At 30.0% G+C, this 17144-nt stretch overlaps 1 protein-coding gene across 1 annotated transcript in view; it reads right to left on the bottom strand.

The window, feature by feature from the left end:
- Nucleotides 1-11476: 11476 nt before the first annotated feature.
- The window catches only part of LOC111619109 (homeobox protein ceh-30-like), a 17609-nt gene continuing 11941 nt past the window's right edge, over nt 11477-17144 (bottom strand). The window contains exons 2-4 of the mRNA XM_023360769.1: nt 14008-14114; nt 13816-13931; nt 11477-12359 (exon numbers count right to left, since the gene is read on the bottom strand). Coding sequence (XP_023216537.1) covers nt 12041-12359; nt 13816-13931; nt 14008-14114 — 542 coding nt within the window. The 3' untranslated portion in view covers nt 11477-12040. The remainder of the gene's footprint in view (nt 12360-13815; nt 13932-14007; nt 14115-17144) is intronic.

The following is a 17144-nucleotide window of genomic DNA, read 5'->3' as shown; positions in this document are numbered from 1 at the left end:
TGTTTACGTCTCGATAAGAATTTACGTTGGGAATACAAACATTACTGTTAAAAATAAAAACAAAGTCTACGTTTTTAACTCTTGCTATTTAGAATGGTATATTGAGCGTGAGAACCATTTCCAAAAAAGTCAAGTCATTAAATGGCCTAACAAATATAGTAAGTGCAGTTGATTCTTGAAGAATACAGCTTTACTTATGTGTATATTGTATTTTTTATTTATTAATTAAATAAGTTATAAAATTTTTTGAAAATATTTTGAATAATTTCTTTATCAATAAATCATTAATATCGCAATAGCTTATTAATTAATTAACGTATTTTATTCATGATATATAAACTATTATGTTAAATTTAATATGAAATTAAAATTTAAACAAAAGAAAAATTCATTAAATTTTATTAAACGTGTTTATTATCAGTGTTTTCGCATTTATCCGTGCCTCCATTACCGGTGATTAGCCCGGATAATAGGAAATATACTGCATTTGTTAATTTTCGTTAATTGTTACTATCGATATTTATTTCTTATTTTGTTTTTTATTACTGTTTAATTATTTTGTTTTATTTACTCTGCTTCTCCATTTACAGAGATTACGTTTCTCGTAATTTTGTGTTTTAAATTTTATATTTCTAAAATTCATTTATATTTTTAACACCAGATGGAAGCACTTACTTCGGACGAACGTAAATTTTCTATGAAGTAAACTCAATACGCGATTGGTTAATTCAAAAAACGTCATAATATACCACCATTTTAAATTTATATTAATAAATACCGTAACAAAATACTTCAAAGTTGCTTGTTTGGTGATTCGATGATTATCACACAATAAGCAGTTCATCAACTGATCAAAAATTTACTTTAAAATTTATAAAATTTTATTAAGTTAATATATTTGCGTTTTAATCAAGCAATTTGTACACAATCATAAAAATTATCTATAGAGACTGTACTTACATAGTATTTAATAATATACAGAAATATACTGTATGACTTGCAGGGTTAAATTAATGCTGTGAGAGTTGATTTAATATAAATAAAAAATTAATTTTGTTTTTATATAGAAAAAACATTGTATTACACAGATGAATATAAGTTTGTATCGTCTAATTTGGGCCTCCTAATATCGCTTATAGCTACGCTACTAGATGGGCTCTAATCAGGCGGAAATTCGCTAGTCCTATCTGATATAGAAAGGCCTCGAAAATTATTCGCTTATATAATAAGCACGATACTAAAGGGGCATAAATTAAAGTGTTTTTTGAAAAAATGGTAATAAAATCTCTTCTTATTTACTTTATTATTTGTAGCTTCTTGGAGAATAATGAGTTCCGCATTTGTAAATGGACTAGGCCCTATTTCTCTTCCTCCACCTATGCCTCCACTTATAAGTATATAGGCCTATATNATTATTCTTCTTATATAACATCGATCGCATCTCGCAACCAATGGACTAGGCCCTATTTCTCTTCCTCCACCTATGCCTCCACTTATAAGTATATAGGCCTATATTAAGTACTTTTGGCAATCTTTGCAAATCTAAAACATGAATTTATTATTATCCTCTCTAAAAGTAAATTAGTTTACGTCAATTTGACGTCATATGTATATTTTTCTCATTATAAATGTGTAGGAATAACGTCAAATTGATGTAAAAGTACTGTACACACTATACTGACAAAAACGAATGCCTTTTAAATATTATTCGTTAATTTATCGTAATGTATTTTATAAATAAATAATTTTATTGTTTATGTTCTTTTTTATAAAATTTGTTCAATTTTAATAATAAAAATACATGTTTTAAGTATTTGATAAGATAAAATTTTCACGTTAATTTATTAAGCATTAATTCAAGTTTCTCCATACTACATGCAAAATTATTGTCTGTCAGTCACGCTTTATAACTCAAAAGTACTGTACAGTACATTACTTTCAATATAAAGTGTAGATGATAATTTTTATTTATTATATATGAAGATATCTATACGAAAATAATTTATAAACATACGTAAACAAATTTATAAAAACATATATATATATACATGTTTTTATGAAAATGTGATTATATGTATTATTAATTATCCTTAACAAACGTAATAACATTTAAAATAAACGTTCATTATACTAATGTTTGTTAATAATTTGATTTTCTTTGTTCATACATCCGAACCGACTCAAAAAAAACAGAAAATAAAAAAAAATGTTTTTTTCATTTGTTCTCTAACCACTGCAACACTAATTACAATAATTATGGTAGACGAATGAAGAAGAAATTTCGTTTTTTTAATATCTTTTTTAATTTTTTTCAAATAAATTTCGTCACGAAATTTAGTTTACGTCAAGTCTTTGTCCTTTTGAAAAAGTATAGTAACCACTTATAAAGCCATTCTTTTATTACTTTTGTTAATGACGAAAAAAAATGGCGAAAATATCTCAAATAATTAATTAAAACAAAAATATTATTTTATAATAATCAGGCCTAGATATAAGAAGGCCTCGCTGGTCCCTTCTATCTGGCCTTTTCCAAGGATCTTGTAAAGAAAGACCCCAAAAATTTAATCAAAAGAAATGAATTTATTTTAAATTTGTAAAAATTAAATTTTAAGTAGTGAAAAGTTTGTTTTAATTTATTTTACTGATTTTATTTATACAATTTTATAGTTTTTGAACAAGGAATTTGAAAGAGACTCGGACCTCATCTCAACACTGAGTTTCTTGATTATAGTATTTGTAAAATTATATGATTCTATGCTTCGATGATTCTATAATTTTAAAATTTATAACTGAAAAATTGGAATTTAAACTATATAAAATTTATATTGAAACTGTTTTTTAAACCGATAAATTAATTTTAATAAGTTGAGCTTTTTTTTTTACATAAAAGACTAAATTTTGGATTCCCCTCTGTGTACAGTTCCATTGAGTGTTCTCCGTTGCATCTCTATCTGGCCTATATATAAATATGCACACACGTAGACTATACGCGCAGAGTGGTCCAAAAGTCAGTTAACCGTGATATGCTTTGTGTTACAGATACACTCGCGCAGTTAAATTGAATTTAGGATAACATCTTCTTAAATAATTGACAGAAACATTAAAGTATTAAATATTTGAATAAGACAGAAATTTGTGTTTTGCACAGGTTAACCGACTTTCGGGTCACACTACAAAAACGTGTATAAAACACTTAGCTTTTGCTTCCTAATTTTATAAAAGTTTAAACAAAGTTTTTATGAATTTTTTAATTTTTTTAAATTTTAGTTGTAATAAAGAAATTGCAATTGATGTTATTTTTCATTTTCAAACATAGAAACAGATAAATGCGAGTCAATGTATTAACGTTAAAGACCAAACAAAAAAAATAAAAAAATAAAAATAATAAATCAATTTTCCTGTTCTAAAAATATTCCTGTGTTAACCGTTTATAGAAGGCTTAATTTTGTTATATGAAAAATGTCGTATTGTTTGACTAATAACTAAACTTTTCCATTCTTTAAGAGGTTTCTAGTGAGTTTGTGCGCATCACGCATATATATATAGCCTATAGCTAAGTGATAATAATGATCCATTGTTTTATTATTATCTTCAAAAATGCATAAATCCGTTTATAACTGTTAGATTTTTATTTAAAAATATAATAATAAATGTTAATGTTAAGAAGAGTGCGAAATGCGCGTGATGTGATTCGTTGCTTGGCTTCTATTATTCTTCTTATATAACATCGATCGCATCTCGCAACCACCCCTTTCGGATACAAATAAATAAACGCATGAGCGTTCGCGGAAAATTTTTCGGGAGTAGGGAAAGCTTGGAGACAATTACATCAATAAATTTTTTATTTAATTATTTATTTTGGGGGATTTTAAGACAGGATACTTATACCCTCGTCTCATTGTCGAGGGGTAAATATTCATCTCAATCACTTTTACGCTTATATTTTGTATAATATTTTACTCGATCCCATGGGAGGACACGTGCCCCGTTTGCCCCCCTCTGTAGTAGCGTATGAGTAATAGCGCAATATTTAAATAATTTATAATTGTCTTCCATATCCTTATAAGAATATTAAATTATATATAAAAACTTTTATTGTGTGTTATGTAACTTTTAATTTCGTTTAGGTATAAATTTACAAATTTTCTAGACGTATTATTAATTGTTTTTTTTTAATTTAATAAAATACAGTAATTTAGAATTAAAAATACAATTTAAGGAAGTTAATCTATGAATATACAGTGTTACTTTCAGTTTAAGATAAACTTTTTCCCTTAATTTAAACTCATTTTAAATTAATAAAATTTAATAAAATATTAAATAATTAAAATAATAAATTCATAAATTCGAGGATTATTTTTAATTCGAATTTAATTTTTCTTTAAAAAAAATTCCTTTTTTGGAAGTGGGGAGGTGCATCTTAAATTGGAAGTAAAATATGTATAAAATATAATTAAAATAAAAATCATAATCGATTTTTATAAAGTCAATTAACATTTAAAATTAAATTCTTAAATATCTAATATAAAATTTTCCTTGAAGCATTTCCTCTTTATACTTGAGTTTCAAGTTTTGAAAGGTATAATTAATTTGATTGTTTAGCATGTCGAATTTTTTTCTTTTTTTCTTAATTCTTTTTAACATTTCAAGTTATAAAATTTTCCTCTTTATTATATTGAATTGTTTAGTGTTCTTTTGAGTTAAATTATTATTTATTTATTTATTATTTTTTTTATTTTTTTAAATTCATTGAAAAGCTTCCTTGAATTCTAACTTTACATTAAATGTAACCCTCTAAACAACAAGTTGAACTTGAGTAATAAGTGGCTGTCTCTTGTTGTAATTAATGTAATTAAAGACTCTAGAATCATTTCTACATTCAACAAAAGGATATTCGGGAATTAAAATAAGGTTATTTTATATATTTATCATTAATATATATAGCAAAATGTCGCCTAGAGGCTTCTTACTCTTACAGGATTTCTATCCTCGTATCTTGTTAATAACCCATTTTATGTTACTGTTTAGATAATACTGATACATGTATCTTTATCATGCAGCTAAAATTAATATTTATAATTCATATAGTAACTATATTTATATATATATATATTATAATGAAGACATCAGTAATGTCTAGATAGAGGAAATATGGCTTAATTTTTGTAAACACATAATTCTTTGTGAGGGAAAAATGATCAATCAGATTGTCGTATTATTGCATTTCAGTCAATTTTTGATTTATCTCTATATCTAGCGATTTAATCGCTTCATTATAATCCAAATTATACAATAGAACAGATGATGACATACCTTATATTTAAATGGGTATAGATCTATCTACAGGGTACTTTCCATCATTGTACTGACATAAGATATCGTGCAATTAACCATAGTTCAGCTCCCCTTAGGCTAATTTTGGTACAGGCGACATCTGTTTTTCTGAAACAAGACATCTTCAAATAACACATAATGAAGGTTTATCGATAAAGAATATACCAGATCACTTTTACATTAGCCTAATTTCTTTTTGCGATTTGGTAGGACCGCTTGTTCCGCATCACTTGGCTTACCTGAAGCATTATGTGTACGACAAATCGGCTTAATGTCTTATGATATTGGAGCAAGGTGCATTTTTTAGCCTTAACTTACCTTACGATGTAGCCTACATGTCTGCTATTTTATTCTACCATCTTTAACTTCAGATACAATTTATATAATTAAACTTTATATTTATATTCTTAAATTCTAATTTATTCAATCCTTAAGTTTCCATTATGGCATATCACACTTGATTACGACCAAATTTTAACGCTTTTAACCTTACGTTAACACAAAGTTAGTGCTCTTAAGCTTCAAGTATAATGTATAGACATACTTGATTCTATACACGAATTTACGTATTATTGTATTTTCGAGTGTCTACTATAACACTATGCAAGTTCAAGTACTACACTCCAAACGCATATAGAGCACCGCTTCTCACTCGACACTCTTCTAGCTTCGAATACATGCAACTACTCTTTTATTTAACATCATCCATCTAAATTTAAACCCAAAATATTTTTATATATACACACAAATAAAAAAATAAAAATAAAATCTTTTCTACAATTCACAAATCTGGGATGAGAGTGGAGTAATTTTCTCCACTCCATCACTTCGTCATCAACTATTGGAAAAATAGGAAAACACAACATACACACTGATTATTTTGATTATTTTTAAATTAAAAAGAAAATAAACGACTTATATTTACAGAAAATAATACATTTAATAACGCTAAGGTCTGTTTATTGCATTAATATATCCAAAAAATGATGACAAATGTGTTACAGGTGATCAAACTTTTAAAGGAAGTAACTCCTATTTCCGCGAACTTATAATAAACAAACTTATTAAACCCGAAGCAATTTAATTAATATCATTAAAAAATAATTCCCAAATAAAAAAAATTGAACGGAATTAACCTGAGGGAGTTTGTGAAGGAGGAGTTAGAAATTTCCATCTCTTATTCCTTCCATACTTCAGGGATGAGGAGTAAGATACGTTAAATTCAACATTTTTATTTATTTATTTATGTTTTAAATTGTTGAAACTAAACAATTGTCGTGTTTTTTCTTAAAAAAATGAAGACGTCATGTGGCATCATGCATATAATGGACAGACTCGGTAATCTCTATCAAATTGTAACCTGTCACCTTGAAATGATGGATCGCCCACTAAGAGTGTTCTTTTAGTGCTCGTTGTCTGTCGTCGCAGCGACCTATAACGACTTTAATTATAATTTCTGAAGATAATTGGATGGAATTTTCTATGGCTGTTTCTACAAACATAAGCAATGACTTATCAATGACCTTTCTCTATTGATAGAACATTAGTTTTATCTAATTTTAAATTACTCGAAAAAAACTATATATATAAGTATATAGATGAAAGAAAGAAGTAAAAATTTTGTTGACGAGTTTTGTCCTCCCTTCTTTCGTTAAAGTTTAATTAATTAATACGTAAAACGTGCTTAAAAACGCGCTCTCTTAACTTTTACGCGAATTATCTCATTTTATTAATTTATTTTAGCGAAAATTTTATTTATTATAATAAAAATCTATACGGCTTTATAAACTTTTATTTATTTCTTAAAATGTTTAATAAATTTTAAAAACTTTTCCAAAATTTTGGCTTCGAAATTATCACACCGTAGATGTTTATTTCATGTTGCTCTATATACTTCTGCTGAGCGCTTAAGTGCGCTTTTTTTTGTCTTTTATGTACGAACTTCCCTCATTTTATCCACTTATGCGCCTTCCCCCTACATTATTCTAATAATTTTATGTCATTAGCGAAATTAATTTAAAGATTGATAATATAAATAAATGACTCTTGAATAAATATTGACTTCCTTTGTGAATAATGATTTCTTATTATTAATGGACTACTCTTTGTTCTTTTGTATGGTGAATATACTCATTAGCACCCATTTTGTTAGAACTATAGGGCATAGACCTATATTGATGATTTAAAAAACTTGATTTGTTGAGTGTCTCTGTTTTTTTTTTTATCGGCGGTTTTAACCCCTAAAGGTCGGGAACTACTGGTCCATTCGAAATTATAGACCTTGCTGAGGGGTTGATAGCGGGTTCCTTCACTTACCCCAAACCACAACTCGGCCACATGTCTGTAATGTTTCGATCGAATCTGGCTCTATCTGATGTTATTTTTAACGCCACGTCACGCAGAAATTGTAGAAAAAAAAAGCAGAAATTTTAAATTTTTATAGAGAAAAAAATGTTCTAGAATTAATTACTGTATCGACAGTCGTTATTGGTTTACCAAATCGTTTACATCACAAATCGACAAATTAGATGCAAAGATTTTTTTTAAAAAATCTTCAATTTCAATTTTTTATAGAAGAAAAACAATTCTAGAATTAATTACTGTTTTACGTGTATCATTGATTATTATTGGTTTATCAAAGCGTTTGCATCACACATCGACTAATTATATGCAGATATCGTAAAAAAATCAACAATTTAATATTTTTATAGATTAAAAAAATGTTCTAGAATTAATTAGTATATTTCTTTGTTATTTGTCTATCGAAGCACTTACCACACAAATCAACCAGTTATAAGCAGAAATTATTTCTAAAAAAATCAACAATTTCAAATTTTTCTAGAGAAATAATAATCTGGAATTAATTCTATTTACATTTCCGTGTATCGATGAATCTTATTGGTTCATTGAATCGTTTACGTCACAAATCAACCAATTAGATTGTCGAACTATTAATTTAAACGGATTCTTACAAATTTTGATAATTTTATTGAAAAAAATAGGGAGAAAAATATATATATCGCGTTTTATTTGCTTGAATGATCGATGTAGAAAATTGAGCTTATAACGTGGAAAGTTAAGCAATTTTTCGGGATATATAGTTTATTTTTCATTCTTGAATGATTTTCCAACTAAACGTTAAAATTGTGTGGATAAATGGGTGAAATTCTAAAAATATATACAACTTATATAAAAATAATTTATCTTATTATCTTATATTTTGTTATTCTAATTAGAAATAAATTCATTTGTGCGTAACAAACGTGTAATTTTTAAGGATAAGTACGCCAAATTGGAGTAATTATAACAAAATAGAACTCTTCGAAAGTCATTGATAATAATGGAAATGACATTTCTATACACGAATTATTAAATCCGAGGCCCGTACAACATAAATTTTCAGGTCTTGTTAGCCTAAAAAGCAGAAATTAGCAATTAAATCATAAGTAAAGCTTATCATGTATAAAGAAGATGCTGCTTCATCATCATATTAGTGTCAAAGGTTTTTATCTAGAACTATACAAAAATAAACATTTCTGTCATACATACACCTGTAAAAATGAACTTTTAATGCACTTCAAATGGATGTATAACACGCATTTAAACATTTCTCGTATTGTTTTCGATGTTATTCACACTCACATCTTCGTATTGATTAAAGATAAGGCTCATCCATCACGAAGATGCTTCGAATTTTGTAACAACGTCAACACATTTATCTATTATTCTTTCAAACGACGATGCTGTTTGACTTTTTCGAGCGTTAATTAGAAGATTTTTCGTGACTCTAAGCATTGTTACGAACGTAACTCGTCAGTTGGAAGGTTTCAAGATAAGGTTAATTCGAAGCGTGTGAGACGTTAGAACACGATTAAAAGTCAACTATTCGCCTCGAAAAAAAAATATAATAAGGCGCAAAACACTTCAACATCGTTTAATTAGCTCTCAATTTAGAGTAAGTAGTAACCATTAATTTATTCAGACAATATTTATGTTACAAATACATGCAGTTAGAGGCAACATATTCTTTAACATACTGGTAACAAGTACAAGCATCGGCAAGTTCTTAGAAGTGGCCCCGGGGATTCGACTGACATACCGAGGTAATTAAAGAGTGTTGGGCGGCCCCGACTGTCATGGACCGAAGGGACGTCTGACTCACGCACTCTCTAACGGTTCTCGCCCTGCAAGCCACGTGACTGAAGAGAGATAGAGACTGAGGGCGGTCGAGTCCGTTAATGGTGAGTTAGGAACTGCGAAAATATTGGGTATCAAAACACATTACTTGTGTGGCTGACCTTCTATAACAGCCAGTGCTTTAGAAGGATTAATATATATATTTCCTCCTCCCTAAAGGACTTTCCTATTTATAAATATACAGACCTATCACTGAAAGAATTTTAAGCATAAATAGAGAAATATTTTAATCAAGATTTTGACGTTTACTCGCCGATTTTCGCTTCTTAGATGGAAAGATTAAAACGTAAAGATGATCTCCTTATAAAATATTAAGTCACAGCAAAGAATTTTATGCAAGAAAAGGCTATTCACTTATTTTTCTTCTTGTATAGCCTAAACTTATAAAATGTCCAAAAACTTGCCGTAGTTAGCTCTTATACTATACGATTTGTTGTGAGTAGTCTGAATGAATCCAAGCTTATCATTCCCACGAACAGCCGATGTAACAACTGAATGGATTTTTGGTGGGCCAAGTAACTATATAAATAGCTTTAAATAGATTTCATAAATGTAGATGGACAGCTTGCTGGAAATGATTATACTAATGTCCCTATGAATGGAGATCAACCTACAATTTTAAAAGATTGCAAGTAGTTACATTCGACTTTTATATCAAAACCTGTTTATTTCCAGTATTTTTATTGGTTTGTTTATCCCTAAAATCGACAGTGAAAGATGGGTTACTATTTAATTTCTACGTATAACGAGAGCATTCTTCGAATATCTTGATCCATTTACAAGAATTGCTTCCGTCGCTCGTTCTGTATATTTATTTATAAAACGAGTGAATCTATCAAGAGAACCCTTTATCCCATCAAAACTCCTTGAAAGAACCATTCAACTTAAATTTCTCTAACTTTTTTCGCTTCTCAAAAATCTTAAAAGTCGGTAATTGAGCGCAACACCTCGAAGGGAAATCACGCAAGCCACTCTAGTAATGCAAAAGTGTCATGTTATCGTTAATCAAAAGATATTCGGCAAAGTAAAAATAAAAAAAAAATAAAAAACCGCCAAAGACACATAAGAAAGTCAACAAAAAGGGACAGAATGACGAATGGCACCATTCTGTGCCTTCCTATTGTTAGTTTTCTGTACGTCACAAGTGATTCGCTACTGCCGAGTGTAATTAGCTCTTCACGAATCGCGCCAGGTCACGCCAAAAAGGGGTGACCTTTCACCTCAGACAGGCGCCATTAGCCTCCCCCTTAATTATAGACTCTACCTTCGATTATTATTGCTACCGGGTTTTTGGATAGGCTTAAAAGCTTGTCTGACTCTAAGCTTAGCACTTAAGCTAAGGTGGAAATCTTTTTTTTTTTTTCTTTTTTTTTCTGTTACTCCCTCCGGCTTTTACTCTCTTAGTTCACCGATGTCATTTTTCAAATAAGTCCGCCTAATAAATTAACGATAAAATCTGTCGGATGAAAACGTTAATGGAGATGGGGAAAAGTTGTCAAATATTTTCTTGGCCATATTATTGACGTAAGAATTTAATTGCTCTTACTCTTGTCACTATGTCAATGATTAATCTCAAGGCGAATGTTGGGCGGCTCTGCTTAAAATAAGCGAAGGTCTTTCTTAATGTACACAATCCACTAAGTTAATTGCACGAACAATACCCCTTTGCGATTTTTCAAACTGAACAAAAACATCCCCCAACCCATTTATAAACTAATACTTAATTTTAAAAAGTCATCAAAACAAAAAGAATCAATTATTATTCATCAAAGTGTGTTTTAACCTCCCTCTTCTACCATTTTTACGTGTAATTTTTCTCTTAATTCATAACACCCGAACTGTGTAAGAATGGTTTATAAAGTTCAAAATAATCACCAAGTTTTTAATATATATTTTTTTAGTTATTTATTTTCGCAAATATCTATAAATTACAATGGGTGTAGAGCATAAATTATATACAAACTAATTAATTTTTTGTTTGTTTGTTCGCTGGCTCAAACTATTCGGATCGTTTAGGCCTCTTGAATGATGATTAATTTAATCGTATTTATCGTTTGAGGCGGTATAATTTGGTGCAATTTAAAAAAAAATTAAAATTAATTTTTTAAAGAATATTTTTGCTTATTTTGTCCATTAAAACTGTATTTTTGTACCGCTTAATAAGCTTAAAGTACTGATGATGTCGTTATAAATACGATTCGGTACACTTCATGGCACATAAGAGTTTAGCACGAAAACCATCTTGTGTACCTTTAAAACACCTTTAAGAGGCGTTTTCGTGTCATCGATCTAACGTCACAACATTAATTTTTGAAAAATAGTTTCGTGCTATTATCATTATGGCTCAAATATTTTCAAATTTTTCATACATAGATTCATTTTTCTTTACATCTTTGGACACTGTGATGATTCTTTTTAATCTACCAGCAGGACGGATCCTTGTTGTAATTTTTCTTCGTTTCTTCTAAAAGGATTTTTTTCAGGATGGATAACAACTTTAGGAACATTTTTACTGTGTTGCCTGTCCTTGATAGAAAGATGAAATTGAGGAATATGGTATTTGTCCAGGATAAACTGCTCTAGGAAGCACGGGACCGTTCGAACCACCACTCCTAGGGTACATATCTAACGAAGACGAACTTGTGCTGGAAGATGCACCTGCCGAATTAAGTCCAGATAACGAAGAGATTGTAGATAAATAATTACTATAACTGTATGGCCAGTACGGAGAGGGTCCAGGACCCCAGAGTCTAGGAAATCGCACGAGACCCACATTATCTCCTGGAAACACTTCAAGGCCCATCATAGCTTGTCGTTTCCATTTTGTCCTGGATAAAATTGGGGAAAAAGTAGTTTAATAACTCGGAAACATATCAAAATCAAGTTTTATAATTAGATCGTAATGTTTAAGATATCAATTTGAAATTAAAACTGTCAAAAAAATGTTATAATTATACAATAAGTTAACCTAATTTTGGCATAAATTTCCTGATTTATTGCTATTTTGTTACAACATTTCAGTATATTTGCAATTATATATAGGTCGACAGTAAGGTTTGGCCCTGTGTAAGATATTCATTAGTCCGATATCTGTCCAGTAATATTTTGAAATAAAATAAAAATAATAATCTTTCTACTTCCTCGTAGGTTGACAGCCGAATTAATTCTATAATTTTCGATTCTAAAAATGCAATGACTTTATATAAAACATTGTCTTTAAAATTACATAATGTATTCTAATTTTCTTGTTTTTCCATGCAGGAAGATATGTAACAACGCCCCGTTCCCTGTGACAAATTTATAAGTTCCCAATGATGTATAATTGGTTTGGATGACATAACGATGACTCTCTACGTCTATTGTAGTGAGTATTTAAAATAAAAATGTGTTTCCAGGTTGTCATGCTACTACTCAACGCCTAAAACATGCTTCACTTACTACGAATTAAATAGTTCGACCCCCCTTTAGTACTCGAATCCGTCACTAGATGGCGATATGGGTCACTGATGAATGCCTTAATATCGAATTAAGGTGCGGGAGTTTTCAGGGACGACCTGTTTATAGGCCTACACGTGCACACACCAGTGCAAGAGCCTAGCCTACTTTTTCGTATCTCTTGTGCTATTTTTGGTAATTGTTAAAGTCCTGTTTAATTAATTAGCAGCTTTTACAACTAAATTGAAGTAGGGACAGTCGCTGAGAGTTTGCTATGTGTTCCTATATAAAAGATAATAAATGAAGCACTGTAGTATTTATTAAGCTCTTAATAATGTCACATACGCTCCTATTTTAATAATTTTATCTGAATTTTTATGTATCAGAAGTTTATTAAATCGTTTGGCATACGTAAGGTAGTGGTTCTCTAGCCTATCGGCACACTCAAATTCTTAGTGACACACCATCGAACCAACGCCGTGTTTCGTATATGCATAAACGAAATAACGTTAAAATCTAAAGTTTTTTACATAAAAAACATACACAAATAACATTTAAAAGTTAAAATTTTTAAATGAATTTTTGAAATTCTCTGGTCTACCACTAAATAAACCATTTGATCATCAATTTCATCCTATCTTTAAAAACCACAACGCACATATCTTGCAAAGATGAGCGATTTGTAACCAGAACGTTGATTCTATTCTGTTTTAAATCTCTGAATCACAATATTAAATGCACAGAGGTGCCACAAATCGCTCTTTAATATTAACTAAAATTATGCCAGATCATAGTTTAACGTTCCTTCTAGCGAACAAAAAGCTTTATAATTCTTAAATCATATCTTACCTTCTATTTTGGTACCATGTTTTCACTTGAGTATCGGTAAGATTAAGTTTGGCCGCTAATTCCATCCTATCCTGAACACTCAGATACTTTTGACGTTCGAAACTCTTTTCTAGTGTCTAGTAAAAGATTTTTATAATTAATTAAGATTAAAATTAAACAAATTTTAATTAAATAATTGCTAATTAAGCTCACTTTTAATTGATGATCCGTAAAAGCTGTTCTGGCTTTCCTCGGCTTTTTACATTTTAGGGAGGGACTCTCGGATCGGCTCGACTGTTCGATATTCTCAACTTCGGAAGCTGGAAAAAAAAGGAGAGAAGAAAGATTTCCAGTTTAGAAAGCTGACTTCGGGCTATCTACGAAAATGATCTTAATATGAAGAAAAGTAGATGAATTATCTCTAATGGCTGAAGTACCCAAAAATCACTTGAACAAATTTCACTCTGTTAGCATCATTCGCACGCTATTTGGAAACAAAAGTAACCTATTTGGCTTGACAAATTATAAGCAACACGTACAACATCTCGGATAGAAGATTCGATTGCCTCAGATTACAGGGTTCCGAATGATCACGAGACATTGCAGTGGGTACAGAAGATAAAAGACTTTAATGAGTCTTAATCCTTTCGAACGAGAAACTAAAAAACAAAAAAAAATAAAGCTGCAACCTTCTCTACCCTTTTATTGTTCTCTAAAATATAAGAAAAAAGTAAACTGGAAGAGCTAGAGAGAGAGAAAGAGGACTCGTAAAAGTGGGCAATCACCTTTATTATTAAAGGGTTTCGGATACAATTTTGAAGATCTTACGGGTTTTAGAATGTAAAATATTTAATGTTTAAACAATTATTACGGCGAATTTTTAAATTAATGGTTTCTTTCATATCTATACAACTGTGTATACAGACAAGTGTGTAGAAAGCTGGGACCACCTGGCGCCTACGCTGTCTAAAGATTACAGGTAATGGGATCTGTGATTGAAGGGGATAGGGGGGGGTTAGAGGACTTCAAAGAAGCGGCTAGCGCACTTATTCTGACAAACCAGATACGCCAGTTCGCTTATTATCGAAATTATTTTTAAATTAAATATTTTAACAGTACAAAAAAACTACCAAAGCATTCGATGAACTGTCATTGTTCGCATTATAAGAACGTAAACCATTGAAAATTGAGAAAAATTAGTTTAATATTAAGCCATTTATAATATTTGCAAATATTTGAATGGGAATTTTTTTTACAATTTTGCTAAATTTGATGGTGAAGTGTTATTTTATTTCGATGTAAACCCACTCTTTGGAAAAAAAACAAGAAAAAATAAAGCTAATGTTTAATCCGAATTTATACGCGGATACCTTTCAGAAGTGAACTTTGCTTTGCATAGGGGTACTTGTTCTCATATTGAGATAATGCTAAACAGTATGGAAAGTTATGGAAATGAGAAGACTAAAAGCAACCTTAATTCCCCAGGCGATCTTTGTTGTGAGTGAAGTATCTTCTTCGAGTAGATCCCTTTCTTACATTTCCAACGCCTTTTACGATAGTTCCATAACTTTGACCTCTTCCACCCTATTCTAACCTTGGATGTGGTTTGACCTTCTTAATGGACTCTTCTATAAAAGAGAAACAGAGAAAACGGACTGGAAATCAAATCTCCAGACACGTAACCTCCCACACATAGTTCTTTCCATCTACATAGATGCCATCCTCCTGCATTAACATCAACATGCAAATCCTACTTCCAATGCTGAATGCATTTTGAAGAAATCTTTAGAGTTGAAGATACAGACATTTCAGAATTATGTTTCCATAATTTTCCATCTTATTTTCCGCCCGGAATAACAGTACCGAATCGTTTTTCTATCCAAGAAAGTAATTCCGGTTTAACTCTCTTTTTTTTTTTATTTTTTTCTTTAACTGAACTAACTCGAAAGATTAAATTTTCGATTTTCCTTTTTTTTTAAATTTTAAATAAATTCTGCTTTATAAATTATTATTTGCTTTAAATTAATAATTTTAACTGTTACGTGACGGGAAGTTCTCGCATTAAACCTAACGTTTACACACACGTTCAACGTGTACTGTCGGTAGATAAAAGCGAATATACTCTAAGAGAATCCCCCCAAAAAAAACCTCAAATTAACCCAATTAACAGCTTGGTTTATCACCATTAATTAATTAACACAAGATTTGATATTTGGTAAAGTAAAAGAGTACCGAATATCAGAGCAACTATAGAACTAAAGTGCTTTACTTCACTGCTTCGTAGAAGGGGCTTAATCTACTCAGACATTATGTAAATTGACAGTGGTCATGTTACGAGTAGAATTTTCCAGACCACATGACGAACACAATGCTTGGAAATTAGCGCATGTCTTTTCTCCCAGTGTGCTCGGCCATGTGTAACATCATGTATTGATTGCTCGCTTTATACTGTATATTCCCTACGCTGTCACGATTTAGATAAATTGGAAAGACGTATTTAAATATGCGTTTTATTTCATTTCTCCTTCAATTTGTTTGTTTTACTTTAATCTTTTATCTGCTTTCTAATTTTACTTCGTCCTTTTTACTTAGTAAAAAATGAGATAAAGTAAAAAGTGATCGCTAAAAGCGATAGATTCAAATAATAACTTCTCCGTTCACTACTATCTACCGATTTTTCTTACTTAAATTTATTCTTTCTTATATAATTTAGCTAATAAATAGATTTCATATGCCATTTTTTACATTAATTATGCATTATAGTTCTTTATTTACTCATTTATTTCACAAAAATAAGACAAAAAACCATTATTCCTCTCCTGATGCTGAGTATGTCTCTCTTGTTTTTACTTACAAAAATTACTTTAAACGTAAATTTGTCTCTAAATATATACATTTTCTTGTTTCTGCTTATAACAGAAGAGGATCTATAATTTTTATTACAAAATACAGTCGAATCTCCATCTTCTAACAACGACCGCCTCTTAACGGCGGCCATTTTTTCGGACACGTTGAACAAAAACGCATACGAAGTAATCTCCAAACGACGGAAATGTTTTGATCCCTCCAGTGACCGTTATGCACAAGTTTGACTGTATTTACGGTACTTTAGAAAGTATAGGTTCGAATTACGTAATATAGTCTTGGCCTGTAAAGTCTAAATTGGGATATAGTTGTATGTTTTATGCATAAATAAACTATAAACTAGATTTTTAAGTTACCATTGTAAGATATTCTAAAATTAGTAATGGTAAACTGCGAAGTTTTCCTAAAGAAATGACAAGACTACTCTAGGATTCTACAGTAGCATTAGGCTTTACAGATTGCATCTATCATTAACTCTGATGTCA

This window comes from Centruroides sculpturatus, unplaced genomic scaffold (genome assembly GCF_000671375.1).
Source record: "Centruroides sculpturatus isolate CEXI.00-Female unplaced genomic scaffold, Cexi_2.0 scaffold87, whole genome shotgun sequence".
Lineage (NCBI taxonomy): Eukaryota > Metazoa > Arthropoda > Arachnida > Scorpiones > Buthidae > Centruroides > Centruroides sculpturatus.
The sequence above is the reverse complement of the archived record's forward strand: the minus strand, read 5'-3'. Positions and strand labels throughout refer to the sequence as shown.